The following is a 21,851-nucleotide window of genomic DNA, read 5'->3' as shown; positions in this document are numbered from 1 at the left end:
TATTCACAAAGGAGAGACAAGAGGAAGCAGACACGAATTTTTCCATAACCTGGAAAGTTTCCACATTCTGAGCAGCACCATAAACCTGAGACAGAAGCCAATAACAGCTCTGCGAGACCACAGGACATGATAACGAAGGATTATGTTATTACCATGTAGAGTCAATGGACGATCCAGGTAAGATTCGTGCTGTTGTGTCCTGGAATCTCTTATCAGCACCACAACTAGAATTTCTTTGCACTTGGAAAGTTCACAATGGGCCGATCCTTTTCATGGCATGCCCTTGATTTATCGCCTCAGACATCTTTGCTTAATTATTTATAAACTCATAAGAAGGAATTCAATGTACTGTAAACAGCCTCACCTTACAAAACGGCTCAATAATTACATAAAACAAAAGACTTCTCAAGCATAATCATCCCTGAATGCAATCTCACTGTCTTTGTGCCTACAGCGTTGTGATAGGAGAGAAAATTATCCCTGTAAATATTACACTGCAAAACAGTCCCGCGGTGCAATTTCTCTGCCCTTTCCCAGTGAATTATCCATATCCAGTACTATTCCACACTATGCTGATGTATACAATCGAACTTCAGCATCCACAGATTTTGGTAACCAAGCCCAAACACATACCAAGGACTTGCTATACTTCTACATCTAAAAGAGCTGCCAGCCTACATCAGACCCTAAAATACAGAAATTTGGAATGTTAAGATATGGGTCAGGGCTCCAAGGAGCATTTGTAAGAAGGAATAAGTAATATTAATCACAGTAGTTAACTTAGATCTGCAAAAATAAGCACAAGTACATTATTTATATCTCCTATTGGTTTTATTTTAGAAGGGATGATGTGTGAGTCACCTGAGGGGGTTAAAAAATGACAGAAAATGACTTGTTCACCTGATCCTACACCTATTTACCATGCATTTTTAAATAATTATGCCACTCTGTAAGCATATTTAACCACATTAGGTGGGATTTCAAGGATCGGGGCAAGGGAATTACAGATCGGGCTTCTTCATCATGTCCCCATCCAATACTAAATAGTTTTGGCTAATTCTAACTTTCAAAGACTAGGTGGTGAACCCTTTGCCCTTTCTATGACTTGTACAACATTTGTACTACATTTCCCATCATCCCTTACCACTGGCCACTCTTGAATGGAACCCTGGGGTTGGTGTCAGCAATCCAGTTAAAATAATGGACTATTTTTTCTATTCAAGTTAGATTTGAACATTTCCAAAAACCCACACATCACCTTCCATTTGCATATCTAACTTAGTTGATGCAAATAAACAAAAACATTACTAAACCACTCACATCTCTATGTGTCAGCTCACCACAGCCGCTCCTGAATGAACACACGAGACTCTCTGTGATATCACCAGAAACTTTACTGCAGGAAACATAGACATCAGAAAAGCCAAGAATGGAAGACTCCGGCCAACCCTCCTTTATATACCCTCCCCCTCATTTGAAAAGTCTCTTCCCGCTCAGTAAAACCCCGCGCAAATTCCCCGCCAAGTCCAGCAGCCGTTTCTTCTCCGAGTCCTGAGACGCAGGTGTCTTATCAATGTCAGTGACCCTGAAACTCAGAGCCACATACAGGCTCTAGTAGCAGGGTTCTGACATGGCGTCCTCCTCCCCTTCGTCCTGGAAGGAAAAGATTAAACACAACTATTGTTCTCCGCTGTCCAGAGTTCCTTTATACTTTTTTAACAGGCTGCAATGGAATACCGGGTGTACCTTTCCTAGGTCCTTGGGTAGCCTCAGCTCATAGGTCACTTCGTTTATTCTTTTCGCTACCCTGAACGGCCCTATATAGCGTGGAGCCAATTTCTTAGATGGGAACCCCAATTTCAGGTTTTTTGTGCTCAGCCAAACCAGATCTCCTTCGCCCAATTTGTCCCCCTCTCGGCGCCTACGATCGGCAAAGAGCTTGTACTTCTTTTGTGTTTCCCGCAATGCCTCCACCACGGTCTGCCACCCTTGCTTAATTTTGGCCGGCCATTCCTTGTCGGTCTGGCCCTCTCCTTCCTTCCACTCGGGTAGCCTGGGGAAAGGTGCCACCTCCTGTCCGTATACTATTTCGAATGGGGCACGACCTGTGGCCGAATGTACGGCCCCGTTAAAAGCCATCTCAGCAAACGGAAGAAGGTCCGCCCAATCGTCCTGTCTATAATTGGTGTACATCCTCAAGAATTGGCACAGTGTCTGTTGGGTACGTTCGACCCCCCCGTTGGTTGCGGGATGAAAAGCCGAGCTCAGATTCCTTTCCGCTCCTAACAGCTGTAAGAATTTTCCCCAAAATTTTGCAGTGAATTGGACTCCCCGGTCGCTAATTATTTTGTCGGGACACCCATGTAGGCGATATACATGCTTCACATACAAATCAGCGAGCTTTTCAGCCGAGGGGAGTTTTGGCAGGGCCACAAAGTGTGCCTGTTTTGAGAATAGGTCCAATATTGTCCAAATGTATCTGTGGCCTCTGCTGGGGGGTAGTTCGCCTACAAAATCCATTGCCACGCATTCCCATGGCCTCATGGGTTCCACCACCTTCTGCAATAGCCCCTGGGGCTTCCCAGTTGGTGTCTTTCCCTCTGCACATAATTCACACTGCGTGACGTACCCCCTGGCGTCTTTCCTCATTCCGGGCCACCAGCATTGTTTGGCCAACAGTTTAATAGTCCTGGTGGGGCCTAGATGACCTGCACCCTTGTTATCGTGGCACTTCCTTAACATTTCTTGTCTTAAACATTCAGGAATATACAATTTCTTATTTACAAACACCAAATCCCCACACAGTTCTCCCTGTTCTTTGTTCGTTTGTAACCATTTGTCCATTCCATATGCTCGCTTCAACTCTTCCTCCCATATTTCTCCTCCCCCCGTGGAAATGGCAGTACGTTTGTTTTCTTTGGCCGCTTGTGCTCGAGTCAGTACTGCCAGGCCCCATTGCTTATCTAGGAAAAGGCTCCCCTCAGATTCCTGAATTCCTCCCCCGTGCTGAGGCATCCGAGAGAGAGCGTCAGCGAGTATGTTGTGTTTCCCCTGGAAGAACTTGAGTCTGAAATCAAAACGGCTGAAATATTGGGCCCATCTAATCTGCTTCGCTGATAGTTTACGAGGGGATCTTAGATACTGTAAATTTCTATGATCAGTCCACACCTCAAACGGTGTTCCACTTCCTTCCAGAAAGTGTCTCCAGCACTCTAGTGCTTTCAGAATCGCTAAGGCTTCTCTCTCCCAAATCGGCCAGTTTTTTTCTGTATCGCTAAACTTTTTCGACAGATAGCCACATGGCTTCAGGTTCCCCCCCTCGTCTTTCTGCAGCAGAACTGCCCCATATGCCCGGTCTGACGCATCGCAATGTAGTACAAAGGCCTTAGACATATCAGGGTGCTGTAGGACAGGCTCCTCAGTAAAACGCTTTTTAAGGGCTTCGAAAGCTTCCTGGCATTCTATTGTCCAGGTCAGTTTGGCCCCTGGGGCCTTCACTTTGGCTGTTTCTCCCCTGCCTTTAGTCTTTAACAAATCCGTTAACGGCAAAGTGAGGCGCGCAAAGTCCTTGATAAATGTTCTATAGAAGTTTGCGAACCCCAGGAAGGATTGCAGCTGCTTCCGTGTTCTGGGGCTTCCCACCCCCTCACGTCTTCCACCTTCGCAGGGTCCATCGCCACTCCCTGGGAGGAAATCCTATACCCCAGAAAGTCTATCTGGTCTTTATTGAACTCGCACTTGGCAAGCTTCGCATACAGCTTCGCTTCCCTCAACTTTTGTAGGACTTCCCTGACTAGTTCTACGTGTTGCTCCTTAGTCCGAGACATTATCAATATGTCATCTAAAAAAATAAAGACTCCCTTGTACAATAATGGATGCAACACTTCGTTGATTAATTGCATGAACGCGGCCCCTCCCCCGCATAAACCGAATGGGAGCACACAATAATTGAATAATCCGAAGGCGCAGGAGAAGGCCGTCTTCCACCTGTCCTCTGGTTTGATCTGCAATTTATGGTAAGCCTCAATTAAATCCAATTTAGTGAATATCTGTCCCTCCGATAACTGGGCGATCAAGTCCTTCACTAAGGGTAGGGGGTATTTATTTACAGTACTGATTGCATTCAGGCCCCTGTAGTCAATGCAGAGCCTCAGCGTTTGGTCCTTTTTCCGCCTAAACAACACAGGTGCCCCTAAAGGGGAGTTCGAAGGTTCTATGAAACCCCTCGCTAGGTTTTTATCAATGTACTTTCTCAGTTCCTCCTTTTCCCTAGCCGACATCGGGTATATCTTTGCCTTGGGAAGCTCTGCTCCTGGGACTAGCTCTATTTTCACTTCAACTCTCCGCTTCGGTGGGAAATTGTCTGCTTCCTTCTCGTCAAACACGTCCACAAAATCCCGATACTCTGGGGGTAATTTATCTGCCAGTTCTGCTATTCTGATAGAGTCTTCCTCCCCCCTTTTCCCCGGCTCCCTCTCAACTTCCTGGCTCCCTTCTTCCAAATTCATCCCGAAGATCATGCTCTTATCCTCCCAGTTGATTTGCGGGTTGGCCTGCCCCAGCCACGGCATGCCTAGTATAACATTATAGCTGGCTATTTGTGATATCACAAATGACACCTTTCCTTCCCAACTCCCTATCTTACACTTTACATCTTCGGCACTGTACCTAGCTAACGATCCTGATGCTGTGGATCCGTCCAACTGCGAAAATGCTATTGGGGATTCTAGGTTCGTTCTTTCGCATCCCAATCCCTCGGCTAATTCAGGGGAAATGATGTTCCTGGAACATCCACAATCCACAAACGCTTTGCAGGTCGCTTGTTTGCTGCCATTTTCAAGCTGAATGGGGACCACTATCATAGCTTTGTCCTGACTTACCAACCCCCCCGAATGGTGCCTCATCGGTGTTTCTTCCTCGGCGCGTTTTCCTGCCACGGCTCTTGGTTTGGGCTGGCCTCCGCTTTCCCCTTTTCTCTGCCAGCACTCGGCAGCTCTGTGGCCCAACCGGCCGCACACAAAGCAGCCACTCCTGCTGGCGCTCACGTTCCCTGTCGGCTCCGCTCTCCTCCCGGCTGGGGCTGATCCCTCCTTCCGGCTCCCCTCTTTCATCTGCGGCCGTTGCTGTAGCGCTCCTCGGTGCCTCCTCGCCTGGGCCAGCGATGTCTCGACGCGCCCCGCCAGCTGAATCCATCTGCGCAGTGTGTCAGGCTCATCACGATGCACCGCCCAGGAGAGGATCTCCCGCCTGAGCCCCTCTTTGAAGAGTTCCATCTTTGTCACTGCAGACCATTCCGGCACCTTTTCGGCGAGGCATTGGAACTCCTCCGAATACTCAGATACCGACCTCTGCCCCTGGGAGACGGTCTTCAACTTCTCCCTCGCCCGGATCTGCTCCAATGGATCTCGGAAACGGGTCTCCAGGGCCCCCATAAAGCGTCGGACTGACCCCAGACATGGGTCGCGCCGCGCGTGCAGCTGAACGTACCAGCTAGCCGCTCCCCTCTTCAACACTGCACCAATGGCCCGTATCCGGCTGGATTCCGTTCTAAAAGTGTGAGCATTGTCCTCCATATAGCCCCTCACCGTGGTAAGGAAAAAATCCAGTTCAGAGGACTCTCCCCCAAACTCGATCCTTAGTTCCTCTCGTCTCGGTAGGGGTCCCTGTGGTGGCAATCCCCAATTCTCCGCCCGTCGCAAGCCCCCTTGCGGACCAGTGGGCCCCGCTGCTGTTTCTCTTTGCCCTGTGCCACGCCCGGCATTCGCCAGGGGCACTAGGGTCTCAGCTGGGAGCGTAGCCGGGATTCTCGGAGGCTTTTCCCCTTCGTCGTCACTCTCCTCCACCCGCGTCAGGCTTGTTTGGGTCTTGGGCCGGGCGCCGGGCTCCTTTCGCATTTCCCTTCCCTTCGGTGCTGGAAGGTCTGCAAAGCCCTGGCTGCTTCCCACGCTCACGTCCCACATTGAGCCAGCCCGAAGTTCCCTTCCTCTCTCTGGCTCCGCCAAAAACGCCAGGCGCTCCATCGCCCTCGACATCACTGCCAGGGTGGTCTCCATCGCCGACATCCTCTCCTCCAGAAACACCATCCTTTGTGGGCCTGGGGAAGGTGAACCTTCCTCTCCTCCGGTGCTGTCTCCCCGCACCACTCCACGCCTCTGGGTTACCCCATTTGGCTGGGCATAAGCGGTGGGTGACGCCAGGGCCGCCAGCTGGTGGAACTCAGTGTCCGGCTCGGGAGTGGCCCTTCCCGACCTTCCTCCTCCTGCGCCCAAGAGCTCTTCATCCTCCGCTTGCATGTTACACCTCACCGCTACAGCGGGATGGTGTCTATATTCTTGGCTTAGTGTCAGCTCACCACAGCCGCTCCTGAATGAACACACGAGACTCTCTGTGATATCACCAGAAACTTTACTGCAGGAAACATAGACATCAGAAAAGCCAAGAATGGAAGACTCCGGCCAACCCTCCTTTATATACCCTCCCCCTCATTTGAAAAGTCTCTTCCCGCTCAGTAAAACCCCGCGCAAATTCCCCGCCAAGTCCAGCAGCCGTTTCTTCTCCGAGTCCTGAGACGCAGGTGTCTTATCAATGTCAGTGACCCTGAAACTCAGAGCCACATACAGGCTCTAGTAGCAGGGTTCTGACATCTATGTATCATTGTTTATGTGCATTCGAGCCATTTCATGGGGTTTTCCTAGGAGCCACCAGTGGTACAGTGGATTAAACCCTTGTGCCGGCAGGACTGATGACTTGAAGGTTGGGTTGCTGACCTGAAGGTTGCAACCCGGGGAAAGTGCGGATGAGCTCCCTCTATCAGCTCCAGCTCCATGCGGGGACATGAGAGAATCCTCCTACAAGGATGGTAAAAATATCAAACATCCGGGCAATGCCCTCGCAGACAGCCAATTCTCACACCAGAAGTGACTTGCAATTTCTCAAGTCGCTCCTGACACGAAAAAAATAGGTTTTCCCAACCAGAATTGTTCAGAAAGGACACCACAGCCCTTCCTCTGAAGCTGAGAAGGTGTGACTCACCTAAGACCAGTCAAAAGGTTTCAACACAGAAATTCAAATCTTGGCCTCCAGAGGCATTGTCCAATATTCAAACCACTGCAATATGTTGGTTCTCATCTCTGTATAAGAACAGCATATGAAATACTACATTTACTGCAAACAGCTGGTCCATTTTCACAACCACTTGAACCAGGAGAGTGGCCTGAACAAAGGATGAATGCCGGACTCTGCCATGCTCCTGATACACTTTGAAGGGATTCGATATTTATAAGAAATCTACCAGCCACAACATTGACCCTGAAAACTGGGGGTTAAAAGGTTATCTTATTCTGCAGTATAGATTCTATAAATAATGCCACCATCACACATGATTGAAGCACACTTTCCACCTCACTTCTAGGTTTTGAGACACTGCCAAAGAATGCTAGATGGACGGAAAACTGAATAATTTCTGTTCCTGGTTTGAAAGTGTTATTTCCTGTTTCATGGTATGGTCCATACTTGGAAAGTAGTTGTACTCCAGAAACTTTGTTTTAGTGGCTGCCACAAACTAGGTCAAATTGGTTGAGACTCAATGAGATATTCATTGGAATACTATCACAAAATGTGTTGCAGGATGTCCCTCAAAAACAAAGTTCTTGTAGTTCAATAAACCTTTTCCATGTTTTTTTATGTTAGAACCAACTAGGAAATGACATCTATAACCCAGGAAGAAATATCATGTTACATCTCACCAAGAAGCCTGACTCTTTAAGCAGACTTGCATTTTGCTTGAACTGAACCTCAGCCCAGAACATCAAGCGGCCTTCTCTCTGCATACATCAACACTCAAATGTAGAATTTTACCAATATAAATGCCAATGTAGATAGAGGACCACCTATATATTTAAAGAGAAGTGGGCAACTGCAGACTGCATTTTGAAAATAAACTGAACTAAAATCAAAACTTGGTTCACTTCCAGTTTCCTTTTTTTGACATTTGGGGGCCTTGCTGGGGAAACAGCCAACACTGAAAAAAATTAAACCGTTTCCAGAAAGACTTTGCTGGTTTCTTGAAATAATGGTGGGATGGGGAGTGCTACGGGAAGCATTGGGCTGATATGAAAGACCGCGGAGACACATGTGCACCCCCAAAAGTAAATAATTTTACATCAGCCAAAACCTTTCAAAAAAGAAATATTTCCATCAGAGCTTTAAGCTACATTGAGTTTAAGCCACTTCTGAAGTGGGGGTTAATGGAGTTTTTGCTATTAGGTTTTATTTATTTTACTTATTTATTTACAGTATTTATATCCCGCCTTTCTTTCTCACCCGGAAGGGGACTCAGGGCGGATCACATTGTACATATACAAAGCAAACATTCAATGCCATATGAACATAAGAGACAGAGACAGACTCAGAGGCAATTTAACCTTCTCCAGCTTACAGCTTCCTGAGGGTATGCTCGATTCCGGTCACTGTGAAGCCAACTTCCTCATTCCTTTCCACAAGCTGGTGGCAGTTTTATGGTGTCGTAAATTTAGTTAAATTAGCCTCCCCACATAGTGGTATCTAAATTTCCTACTTGATAGATGCAATTATCTTTCAGGTTGCTTAGGTCAACAATGAGCAGGGGCTATTTTTTATTTTAATTGTCAGGTACTCACACCGAAATGGGCTGGTTTCGAACTCATGACCTCTTGGTCATAGTGATTTATTGCAGCTGGCTACTAAACAGCCTGCGCCACAGCCCGACCCCTAAATCTTTATTAACTACATTTATGCATTGATGTTCATGTGGTATGATATCCTAATTGCTGTATGTTTTGAATTTGTATGTTTTCCATTGTATTAGAAACTGCCCTGAGTCCCTTGAGGAGATAGGGTGGTATATAAATAGTTTTATTATGAGGCTTTATTGTCATAATTATTCTGCCTTAACTCTTAACTGAGGCACAAAGCAGTCACCTTATGCAACCCCTACTGAACTCTGTTTTCCTTTGTTTCCCCTTTGAAAAGCCTCGGCATTTGCAGGCATCCTCAGAGGTTTGTTTAGCGGTCTGTTGGAAATGAGGCAGGTGGAGTGTGTGTGTGTGTGTGTGTGTGTGTGTGTGTATGTATGTGAGTCAATCAGTGTTGCAGCTGCAAGGCTACTCAATGTTAATCAAGCCTGCCAATTGCAACATTTACACTTGCCTCAAACAGACTAGGGTTCTTTCTCCCACCTTGGACATTCCACAGATATACACACTCCACTTGCCTCATTTCCAACAGATCTCTGAACAAACTTCTGAGGATGCCAGCCACAGATGCAGGTTAAACATCACCAGGAAAGAATGCTACTGGAACATGGCCATACAGCCTGAAAGACTCACAGCAACCCAGTTTACTAATAATAGTAGGTAAAGATAAAGGTTTTCCCCTGCCATTAAGTCCAGTTGTGTCCGACTCTGGGTGTTGATGCTCATCTCCATTTCTAAGCTGAATAGCCAGCGTTGTCCATAGACACCTCCAAGGTCATGTGGCCACTGGCATGACTGCATGGAGCACCATTACCTTCCCGCCAAAGCGGTACCTATTGATCTACTCACATTTGCATGTTTTCAAACTGCTAGGTCAGCAGATGCTGGGGCTAACAGCGGGAGCTCACTCCACTGCCCGTATTTGAACCGGCGACCTTTCAGTCAGCAAGTTCAGCAGCTCAGCAATTGAACCTGTTGCGCCATCGGTGACTCCACTTGAATGCAATTTCCTGCTTCTTGGCAGGGGGTTGGACTGGATGGCCCATGAGGTCTCTTCCAACTCTACTATTCTATGATTCTATGATTCTATGATAGTAGTAGTAACAACAACAACAACGTATACATTTACAAGCTGGAAGTGTCCACGTGTGCGCCTTTTCAACAGCAGAAGGTCAGACATGCCCAAGAAACTCTCCAAGGGTATCAAGGTACCACCAGCACTTTTTCCACCTAATGTTTAAAAAGAAAATCAGCAAAAAACAGCACCCCCATATCTGTGGGACTGGTACCCAGTTTTATTTATCCTTGACCAACAATGTATAGTCTCTCCAGGCAATTTCCAAATCCTCTAGTGCAGGCATGGGCAAACTTCAGCCTTTCGGATGTTTTGAATGTCAACTCCCACAATTCCCAACAGCCAAGTCCCTCTCAGACACCTGCTGAATGCATCTGCATTTAGATCTGCATCGCACAAATCCAAAGCCTGCCCTCTGAACTACTGCTGCTCCCAGCGCCACTACCCGACGCATCTCGCCTGCAGTCGATTCTTTTTTTGATTTCCTATCCTTGTCTATACAATTGGAAGCATGCATTATTAATCACTCACTCTATGCCTCCTGGGAGGCAGCGGCTGCTGCCTAAAATAGCCTACAAACCAATCTGCAGTATCAGGAAGCAGCACGGATGATGCAGCATTGATGCCTGTTCATGGCTGGAATCGAAAGCAGGAGAACAGGGGTACGGTTTTACACCTGGGGGCTCAGGTGCCGCCTGTCACTTTGCAAGATGCAGCTTTGAGCAATGAACCATCAGAAGCATGCAGTTTGCTGTTTGTTGCCCCCAATAATTTTTCACATCTGGAAACGACAGAGCATTGACACTGTAATACTGCCTCAGAATGGGAGGCTTTTAAGCAATGTCGGGAGGGCTTGAATTGTATATTCTTGCATGGCAGAAAGGAAACTGGACTGGATGGCCCTAGGAGACTCTTTCAACTGTATGATTCTATGGTTCTGATGCATTGCAATGCATTATGTTTTCTATGGTATGCAAAAGCATTTAAAAATATTTATTTATTAGCGAAATTTATACCCTGCCCTTCTCACCCCGAAGGGGACTCAGAGTGGCATACAAGTTATATGTACATACAATATATTATACTATTAGCATAGCACAATATAAGCATTATATATTACTATATTGTACTATACTACTGCAATATTACTAGTAATATTACATGTAATATATAACATTCAATTATAATAGTGTATTATTATTTTGTATTACATCATAATATTATTATCAATATTATATGTATACTAGCTGTGCCCAGCCACGCGTTGCTGTGGCAAAGTATGGTGGTATGGGAAATAAAGTATTGAGGAATAGGTGGTAGTTAAGGTAAAGGGTAAAGATTTCCCCTGACATTAAATGCAGTCGTGTCTGAGTCTGGGGGTTGGTGCTCATCTCCATTTCTAAGCCGAAGAGCCAGCGTTGTCCATAGACTCCTCCAAGGTCATGTGGGATGACTGCATGGAGCGGCAGCAATTTAATAAAAACAAATTAGATAATCTGTGGAAGAGGCCTAAGAGAGGCCTAAGTTTGCCTGTCCCCTGGCTGAGTTGGTTGCAAGGAGACCAAGTGGGCAGAGATTAGCCCTGTAACTGGCAGCAATTGGATAAAAACAATTATTCCTTTCCCTCTAATTAGGACTTTATTTTTCTTTTCTTTTTGTTGTATCAACCTAGAGGCGTGGATGATGGGTTGTGTTGTCAAATTTCGAGGTTGGGGGGCCTGTTGTTTTGTTGGTCGCCGTGATGCCATCACTCATTTATATATATAGATACAATAAATTATATTATTAGTATAGCATTAGTATTACATATTGTTATATTGACACAGGAGACATGGTGGAATGGTGTCCACCATCAAGAAACTGAACATCAAGATGATGTTTAGTTTGGAGAAGTTCTCATTAATTTAACAATGCCTTGAATTCCTATAAAATATGTGAACAAAAAACAGTATTATGTTGTTGTTGTTGTGTGCCTTCACATCATTTCTGACTTATGGTGTACACCTCACTGGGTTTTCTGGGGCTGAGAGAGTGTGACTCAAACAAGGCTACCCAATAGGTTTCCATACCCGAGCAGGGATTTGAACCCTGAACTCCAGAGTCCCTAGTCCAAGTCCCAAACTATTAAGCTACACTGGCTCTCATTTTGTTATACATCTCAGGAAACATTTCCATTTCAAATATAGAAGTGGTTCCTACATTTTGGACCATCCAGTCTTTTGGACTTCAGCTGAGGAGGGCAACTAAAATGATCAAGGGCCTGGATAACAAGCCCTATGAAGAGCGGCTGAAAGGGCTGGACAGGTTTAGCCTGCAGAAGAGAAGGCAGAGAGGAGACATGATGACGGCCATGTAAAAATATGTGAGGCAAAGTCATAGAGAGGAAGGAGCAAGCTTTTTTTCCTGCTGCCCTGGAGACTAGGATGCAGAACAATGGCTTCAAACTACAGGAGATTCCACCTGAACATTAGGAAGAATTTCCTAACTATGAGAAGAGCTGTTCAGCAGTGGAACTCTCTGCCCCGGAGTGTGGTGGAGGCTCCTTCTTTGGAGGCTTTGAAACAGATGCTGGAAGGCCATCTGTCAGGGTGCTTTGAATGTGATTTTCCTGCTTCTTGGCAGAATGGGGTTGGACTGGATGGCCCACCAGATCTCTTCCAACTCTAGGATTGTATGATCTCCCCTAAACCTACAGGGTCAATGATCAAGGATGGTGGGTGATGAAGTTCAATGCATATGGATGGCAAAAGGCTGAGAGTCACTGCTTTTAAAGGCACATTGGCTCATCAGGCCAAATGACCACTAGCAAAAACATTTAGTCAATACAGCAATTTTATGTTCAAATTACATACTATTATCTCGAGATCTTATTTGAAAGGAGAAATGAGTCCCTCCAGGGAGATAGGGTGGAATATAAATAATAATAATAATAATAATTATTATTATTATTAAATGCCTTCTGCCCTTCAGAGTCCTTCTGCCAGAGTGCTAATTTTTCTTCGAATACTTGCTTCCTGATTTCATGTTTAAGCTAAAAATAAAAGTGCCTTGGCCAGCATCATTCCTCTAACTGATAATTGCATTTTAAAAAAAGCCCATTTCAAAAGCATCTCTCTCTCTCTCTCTCTCTCTCTCTCTCTCTCTCTCTCTCTCTCTCTCTCTCTCTCTCTCTCGGACTTCCAATGAGGTAATTAAGCAATGCAAAAAAAGACATTAAAGGACCAGATCCAATGTTTTTGGCCAAAACATGTGCTTCTAGTAACTAAGTGGAAAAATAAACTGAGAACAAGAAAAATATGACACAAACAAAAAAGAATCCCAGTCATAACACTGCCAAAGGTTAAAAGGGAAATGTTTTTAAAGAGCAAACAGTAAATAAACCGGGTTCGGAAGTGCTGTCGTTTTCCCAAAAATGGGTAACATCAAAGCATATGGGGGGAAAAAACCTCTCCCAAGAGAATGGCTGAAGTTTAATCTCAGCACTGCAAAGGCAGAAGTAAATCAAAATAGGTGCACCAGCTCTTACTGAAAACAATGCATCTTAAGGGAGAAAAAATGCAAAACATTCAGCTCCCTAGAGACGTTCCATCACTACATCGAGGGGATGAGTCACGGTGCTTCACAGCATCGATGTTTATTAAGCATGTCTGCTCTAGGGTATGATGTGGAAAGCCATAGAAGAAAACCACCCTGTTATTCTGACAAAGAGAGGCTTCAGTCCAGTTTCACAAACTAATCTTTCCTTATTTTGTTGTCTAAAATCCATTTTTAAAATATGTGCAGGTAATAATGACTGGAGACCATTGACAATCCTATAGCAGTGGAGTCTCGATAATGGAAATGTGGGAAAAATACTGCAGCACACACAGACAAGCCACTTATTACACATGGAGAAAAGAATCTGCAGAGATTTACCGAAGGCGTGGCATTTTTGACCTTCTTAGGGCATCCTTCCAAAAAAAAAAGGTCCCACCCCACAAAGGAAGTGAGTCATAGTGACGTACCCCTAGCAAAAGAAACCCTATTAAATTCATGGGGTCACCCTAAATTGACAGACAACTTGAAGGCATATGTTGTTGTTACCTGTCTCCAAGCTGACATCGACATACAGTATGGCGACCCTATGAGAGACCTCCAAGGGTGAATCTACACTGCAGAATTAATGCACTTTGACACCATTTTAACTGCCCAATCAGTGGAATCCTGGGAGTTATTAACTGGGTAAGGCACCAGTACCCTCTGGATGAGGAGGCTAAAGACCTTGCAAAACTACAACTTCTCAGGATTCCACAGCATTGAGCCTGGCAGTTAAATCAGAATTAAAACTGCATTCGTACTACAGTGTAGATCAGGCATGGGTAAACTAAGGCCCGAGGGGCGGATGTGGCCCCTGGGCATTTCCCTCAAGCCCTCCTAATTCTCCCTCTCCTCTTGGGCATAAGGACATGGTGGCCTGCTGTGTCCTTACGCCAAAAGGATGGGGGAGGAAGAGGTGCAGCAGCTGAGAGTCCTCTAGAGTGCTCTCAGCCACTGCGTGTCTTGTCCTCCTCCCGGCATAAGGATGTATGCAGGAAGGACAGCTCAAGGAAGGCATGTGATGGCTGAGAGCCCTCCGGAGCGCTCTCAGCCACCGCCTGTATAGCCTTCCCCCTGGCATAATGTCAAGAGGACAGCCCAAGGATCAGAGGAGGAGGATCGGGGCCAGTTGCCGTGTCTCCTGCTTTCCTCCCAGCATAAGGATAGTGCAAGAAAACATGTCCTTATGCTGAGAGGACAACCTGAGGATGACCCAGGCCATGCCCTGCCCTCTCCTGGCCCCGCCCTCTCCTGAGCCCTACCTCTTGCAGGCCTGTCTCGTCCAGCGTGCGAACGCCCCCCGGCCCCCCGGACCGAATTTCTCGGCCAGGCCCGCAATGTGGCCCCAAGGCAAAAGAGTATGCCCATGCCTGGTGCAGATGCATCTCAAGGTACTCTCATTGCCAGCCTTGCTTAGGGCCATTGCACAAAAATGCACGTATATATATATTTATTATTATTATATTTATACTCTCCTTTATCTCCCCAAAGGGGATGCAAAGTGGCTTGACATAAAAGCATTAGTATACAGTGGGTTGCTGTGAGTTTTCCGGTTTGTATGGCCATGCTCCGGAAGCATTCTCTGCTCACATTTTGCCCACATCTATGGCAGCACCCAAACACAAATCAAGGAACATGAAAGGCACTGTTTCAACCAGAGAAATCAGCCATAGCAGAACACCTGATGAACCAACCTGGACACAGCAGATTAGAGGGTTGTTGTATGTTTTCCGGGCTGTATGGCCATGTTCCAGAAGTATTCTCTCCTGACATTTCGCCCACATCTATGGCAGGCATCCTCAGAGGTTGTGAGGTATGGAGAAACTAAGCAAGGAACGTTTATATACAGTAGAGTCTCACTAATCCAAGCCTCGCTTATCCAAGCCTCTGGATAATCCAAGCCATTTTTGTAGTCAATGTTTTCAATATATCATGATATTTTGGTGCTAAATTCGTAAATACAGTAATTACTACATAACATTACTGCGTATTGAACTACCTTTTCTGACCAATTTGTTGTATAACATGATGTTTTGGTGTTTAATTTGTAAAATCATAACCTAATTTGATGTTTAATAGGCTTTTCCTTAATCCCTCCTTATTATCCAAGTTATTCGCTTATCCAAGCTTCTGCCGGCCCGTTTAGCTTGGATAAGTGAGACTCTACTGTATATCTGTGGGAAGTCCAGGGTGAGGGAAGAACTCTTGTCAGTTGGAGGCCAGCGTAAATGTTCCAGTTAATCACCCTAATTTGCATTGAATGGCTACATCTACTAGCTACTTTCTGCCTGGGGGCATTCTTTGTTAACTGCCCCTAGTTCCCATGTCTCAGAGTGTTGCTTCTTATTTACTGTTCTGATTTTTGAGTTTTTTAATACTGGTATTAAAATAGAAACCTTCCTTGCTTAGTTTCTCCATACCTCACAACCTCTGAGGATGCCTGCCATAGATGTGGGCGAAATGTCAGGAGAGAATACTTTTAGAACATGGCCATACAACTCGGAAAACATACAACAACCCTGTGATCCCGGCCACGAAAGCCTTCGACAACACACAGATTATTTTAGAACACAGAAATGGTGAACCACTCTCACAACCAACAGGTCAGATTACATAAAGTTATTGAAATCCACAAGACAATTTCAACAGAAAGGAGGAAACCATGAAAATGAACACAATCTGGGTCCCAGTATTTTAAAAAATCTAAAATCAGGACAGTAAATAAAGAACACTCAGAAACAGGAGAACTCCAGACAGGAAACAATCAAAGCCAGCTACCACCTCCCAACAAAGGATCCCCACAGGCAGGAAGTAGCCAGACTTTGAATCTGAAAGGCCATTCAATGATATTCATAGTGGCCTACTTGCAACATTCACACTTGCCTCAGGCAGACAAGAGTTCTTTCTCCCACCCTGGACATAATTCCAGAGATATATATACAAACCCCACTTGCCTAGTTTCCAACAGACCTCACAACCTCTGAGGATGCCTGCCACACATGTGGGCGAAACATCAGGAGAGAATGCTTCTGGAACATGGTCAGACAACCAGGAAAACACAGCAACCCAATGATTCCGGCCATAAAAGCCTTCAACAACACATTAGTATACAATTTAAAATATACAAATTTACAAAGATTAAAACAGAATTAAACGCATACAGCACTAAAAACATTCAGTGAAACTCCATCAAAACATATATATGCACATATAAAATGAGATGCTAAGGAAAACATTGCTTCACTCTAGTTTTCTAGCCTGTGCCACAGCGGCTTGAGAAAGCAACCCCATGTATAAAGAATTGTTTATTGACAATTCTTATCCATGCTTTCTGCTACTTATCCATGCTTTCTATTGAGATATTCAGTAATAAGCAGCAATGTAAATATTAAGTGACCACATCCTATGTAAACACTGGCCTTTGTTAATGCCCTGTATATATACATGGAAGTGGTTGCATTTAAAATTAAGAAGTTAATATCATGCAGGAAGGATGTCTATGAGAACAGGCAAACACACAAAGCATCCTATGCGATGACATCAAGTCTGCTGGCAGGCAATGCAAGTGAGAAAGGAAAAATTTCCTGCAGGATTCAGGCGGACAGAGATAACAACGTAAAGGCAGGCGGAGGAAATTAGTGACAGATTAAGGGTGGAATTTCCCTCTCCGACTCACCTTATCCCAGGTGAGCCACTGCCAGACGGCCTTGTCCAGCTGGGCGTCCCCCGTGCTGTGGCTGATGATCAAATTGGAGTTCACGTCCCCGACGACGTCTCGGCGGTCCCCCATCATTCCCAAAGATGTGCTGCTTGCTGGAGGAGTGCCGTCTTCCTCTCGGTGGTACAGACCACAACCTGGCAGCCGGCACTGCTGAGAAAACGTGGACGATGAGGAGGAGGCAGCTCACCAGTGTGTGCAAGGGGCTCACACCAAATCACCCCCGCTCCAAGGGACCATGCACTTCCTTTTCACACACAGCAGCACCTTGCAGCTCTCCCAAAATTGGGGCAAAAGGGGCCTGTCAATCTTCCCCCTCCTCCCAACTGCAGGGTCAGATGGGGAAATAAAGAGGCAAGGACAAAAGGCCTGGACTATACAGAGTGTTTGAAAAAGAACTCCCTAGTTTTAATGTATTTATACTTAAAACTAGGGGGTTCTTTTTCAAACACCCTGTATGTATCCCCTGACACATATATAGTGTATGTGCATGTGTAGAGTTATCTACTTATGAGTCTCCCCCCTTTCAAAGTCTCCTCACAAAAGGACATCACGCAACGGATATAGGCACTATTAAGCATGGTAAAAACATATATAGACACACAGAGACAGGATATACACTATATCTCTCTATATATATCACACACACACACACACACATTCTATATCTACATTTCTATTAAGCGTGGTAAATACATATATAGACACACAGAGACAGGATATACACTATCTCTCCCTCTCTATATATATATATCACACACACACTATATCTACATCTATCTACCTATCTATATGAGCCCTCCTTTCAAAGTTTCCTCAGAAAAGTACATCACGCAAAGTATATATACATTATATGTATGGTACGCACACACACCCAAAGGATATTGGTATTCGGCGGTTGACTGATATTATCAACTATTATAATACCTTTGTTTTATATTGTACTTTGTTTTTATCTTGTTACATTGTGAATTGTATATACAGTAGAGTCTCACTTATCCAACATAAACAGGCCGGCAGAACGTTGGATAAGCGAATATGTTAGATAATAAGGAGAGATTAAGAAAAAGCCTATTAAACATCAAAATAGGTTATGGTTTTACAAATTAAGCACCAAAACATCATGTTTTACAACAAATCAACAGAAAAAGCAGTTCAATACGCAGTAATGCTATGTAGTAATTACTGTATTTACGAATTTAGCACCAAAATATCACAATGCATTGAAAACATTGACTACAAAGATGCATTGGATAATCCAGAACGTTGGATAAGTGAGACTCTACTGTAATTGTATTTGGCGGTTGACTGAGATTATCAACTATTATAATACCTTTGTTTTATACTGTACTTTGTTTTTATCTTGTTATATTGTGAATTGTATGTATGTTGTTTTTATCTGATTATGCTGTAAGCAGCCCCAAGTCCCCTTGGTGAGATGGTGGTGGGGTATAAATAAAGTTTTATTATTTATTATATACACTGTCTCTCTATCTCTGTCACTCTATATATATATATTACACACACACACACTGTATCTAGATCTAACTACCTACCTATTTATTTTTTATTTATTTATTTTATTTTATTTATTTATATCCCGCCTCCATCTCCCCCGAAGGGGACTCGGGGCGGCTCACAGAAATATCAAATAAAAACAATAACAGTATACAGTACATCAATGGACAAAAACATTTATATAAGCCCTCCTTTCAAAGTTTCCTCACAAAAGTACATCACGCAAAGGATATATACACTATGTGTATGTATGTATATATAGACACACACAAAGGATACACACGACATCTCTCTCTATATATATACGTGTGTGTGTGTGTGTATATATAATACACACAATATCTAGATCTAGCTACCTATATCTATATGAACCTGCATTCAAAGATTTCTCACAAAAGCATACATGCAAAGATCTATGTCTCTCAACATATATATTATACACGCACACTATACCTAAGTCTACCTGTCTATATGAGCCCCCCTTTCAAAGTTTCCTCACAAAAGCACACATGCAAAGGAAATAAACATTATATATATACACACACACACACACACACACACACACACACACACACTATATCTACATTTCTCTACCCATCTAGAAGAGCCCTCCCGTCACAAAAGCACACTTGGAAAGGAAATAAACACACATATATTATATACACACATTATATATAAATCTACCTATCTATAGGCGTCCCTCTTTCAAAGTTTCCTCACAGAAGCACACACACAAAGGAAACTATATATATATATATATCTCTCTCTCACAAACTATATCTACCTATCTATATGAGCCCTTTTTCAGTTTCCTCACAAAAGCAAAAGGATATACTCTCTCTCTCCATATATATATATAAGACTATATGTGTATCTATCTACCTATCTATAGGAGTCCCTCTTTCGAAGTTTCCTCACAGAAGCACACACACAAAGGAAACTATATACATATATATATATATATATATATATACACACACACACACACATGCAGAGAGAGATATAGAGATATATATAACTATACATCACAAACTATATCTATACTGTATCTACCTATCCATATGAGGCCTCTTCAGGATATACACTATTGCCCACATGCAAAGGAAATAAACACCATATATATGAAACACACAAACACACTATATCTATCTATAGGAGCCCTCCTTTTAAAGTTTCCTCACAAAAGCACACAACACAAAGGATATACACTATAAATATAGCCAGGATATACACTATATACATAGACACACAGGCTATATCTATATCCACCTATTTATAAGCCCACTTATCAGTTTCCTCACAAAAGCACTCTGCCTATATATAGTATATACACACACAATATCTCTAGCTAGTAGCTATCTATATATGTCATATATCTATATATCTATATTTACCTATTTATGAGCCCACTTTTCAGTTTCCTCACAAAAGCACTATACAGTAGAGTCTCACTTATCCAACGTAAACGGGCCGGCAGAACGTTGGATAAGCGAATATGTTGGATAATAAGGAGGGTTTAAGGAAAAGCCTATTAAACATCAAATTAGGTTATGATTTTACAAATTAAGCGCCAAAACATCAGGTTATACAACAAATTTGACAGAAAAGGTAGTTCAATACGCAGTAATGTTATGTTGTAATTACTGTATTTACGAATTTAGCACCAAAACATCACGATATATTGAAAACATTGACTACAAAAATGGCTTGGATTATCCAGAAGCTTGGATAAGCGAGGCTTGGATAAGTGAGACTCTACTGTATATATCCACCTATTTATAAGCCCACTTATCAGTTTCCTCACAAAAGCACTCTGTCTATATATAGTATATATACACACAATATCTCTAGCTATCTATATATGTCATATATCTATATATCTATATCTACCTATTTATGAGCCCACTTTTCAGTTTCCTCACAAAAGCACTCTCTCTATATATGGTATATATACACACAATATCGCTAGCTATCTATATATGTCTACTATATACGTATATAAATAAATACTTAAGAGACTATACCTACCTATGGGCCCACCTTTCAGTTTCCTCACAGAAACACACATGCAAAGGATATACACTATATATATATATATATATAAACAAATTGTATCTATATCTATCTATATGTCTCTCGCTGCCTATAGATATACACATATATACACACGCACTATATATATTTCCCTCCCCAAAATACTCCCTTATAGGAGCAATATATCCCACCTCCTTTCACCGCGGGCGCTCCAGCCCGACTGAGGAGAAATAACAACCGACGCCTGAGGGAAAAAAGGGGCGTGAGGAAAAGATAAGGAAGCCACGCCCACGGCGCGCTGAACGCCACGCCCACTTCGCTGCTCCTCTCTCCCCGGCGGCTTTCAACGGACGCCGGCGCGAAGCCCCGCCCACCGCGCCTATGTCAACAAAAAAAGCCGGGTTCGCCTGCGCGCGCAGCTCTGTCGCCCCCCCCCAATCCCGCTACGCCCTCTGGGAAATGGAGTTCATTTCCATCCCGCGCCTATTGATGTGATGCTTGGCTAGGACTCGGTTTCCCGGCATGCTCTTGAACCGCTAGTTCTACGCTTAGCCTGAGGGGGGGGAAAAAAAACCAAAGCTGGCCTTAAGGCAGAATTCAAAAGTCAGGAGTTTGCAATAATTTTTTTTAAATGAGAGAAGGAGAGCCTTTTTTTTTCTGAATTGCATAAATTGGAAACGGCAAATGACATATCCATAGAAGGTTTGCACTTAGATAAATAAAACTAAAACTATATTGTATATATATATATATGTATATATGTCTGTGTATCATTTTAATTCATTCTTATAGATATAAAAACACTATACATACATGCGTATAAGGTTTGCACTTAGATAAATAAAAATAAAACTATATTATATATATATATATGTCTGTATATCATTTTAATTTATTCTTATAGATGTAAAAAACAATATACATCCATGCATATAAGGTTTGCACTTAGATAAATAAAAATAAAACTATATTGTATATATATATGTATGTATATGTATATATGTCTGTATCATTTTAATTTATTCTTATAGATGTAAAAAACAACATACATACATGCATATAAGGTTTGCACTTAGATAAATAAAAATAAAACTATATTATATATATATATGTTTGTATATATGTCTGTGTATCATTTTGATTTATTATTATAGATATAAAAACACTATACATGCATGCATATAAGGTTTGCACTTAG

The 21,851-nt window shown here is 43.4% G+C and overlaps 1 protein-coding gene across 3 annotated transcripts in view; it reads right to left on the bottom strand.

The window, feature by feature from the left end:
• pgm2l1 (phosphoglucomutase 2 like 1) overlaps nt 1-20,980 on the bottom strand; it is a 380,072-nt gene extending 359,092 nt beyond the window's left edge. For 2 of the 3 annotated variants that reach the window (XM_062974411.1, XM_003229055.3), the window contains exons 1-2: nt 20,845-20,980; nt 17,060-17,251 (exon numbers count right to left, since the gene is read on the bottom strand). In XM_062974411.1, the coding sequence (XP_062830481.1) occupies nt 17,060-17,176 (117 nt within the window). In that variant the 5' untranslated portion in view covers nt 17,177-17,251; nt 20,845-20,980. Of the gene's footprint in view, nt 1-17,059; nt 17,255-20,844 lie in introns of all 3 variants that reach the window. The other variant, XM_062974410.1, reaches the window with a different exon arrangement.
• Between the last annotated feature and the right edge of the window lie 871 nt (nt 20,981-21,851).

The sequence above is a fragment of the Anolis carolinensis genome, chromosome 3 (genome assembly GCF_035594765.1).
Source record: "Anolis carolinensis isolate JA03-04 chromosome 3, rAnoCar3.1.pri, whole genome shotgun sequence".
Classification (NCBI taxonomy): domain Eukaryota; kingdom Metazoa; phylum Chordata; class Lepidosauria; order Squamata; family Dactyloidae; genus Anolis; species Anolis carolinensis.
This window is presented reverse-complemented; position numbering and strand designations above follow the sequence as displayed.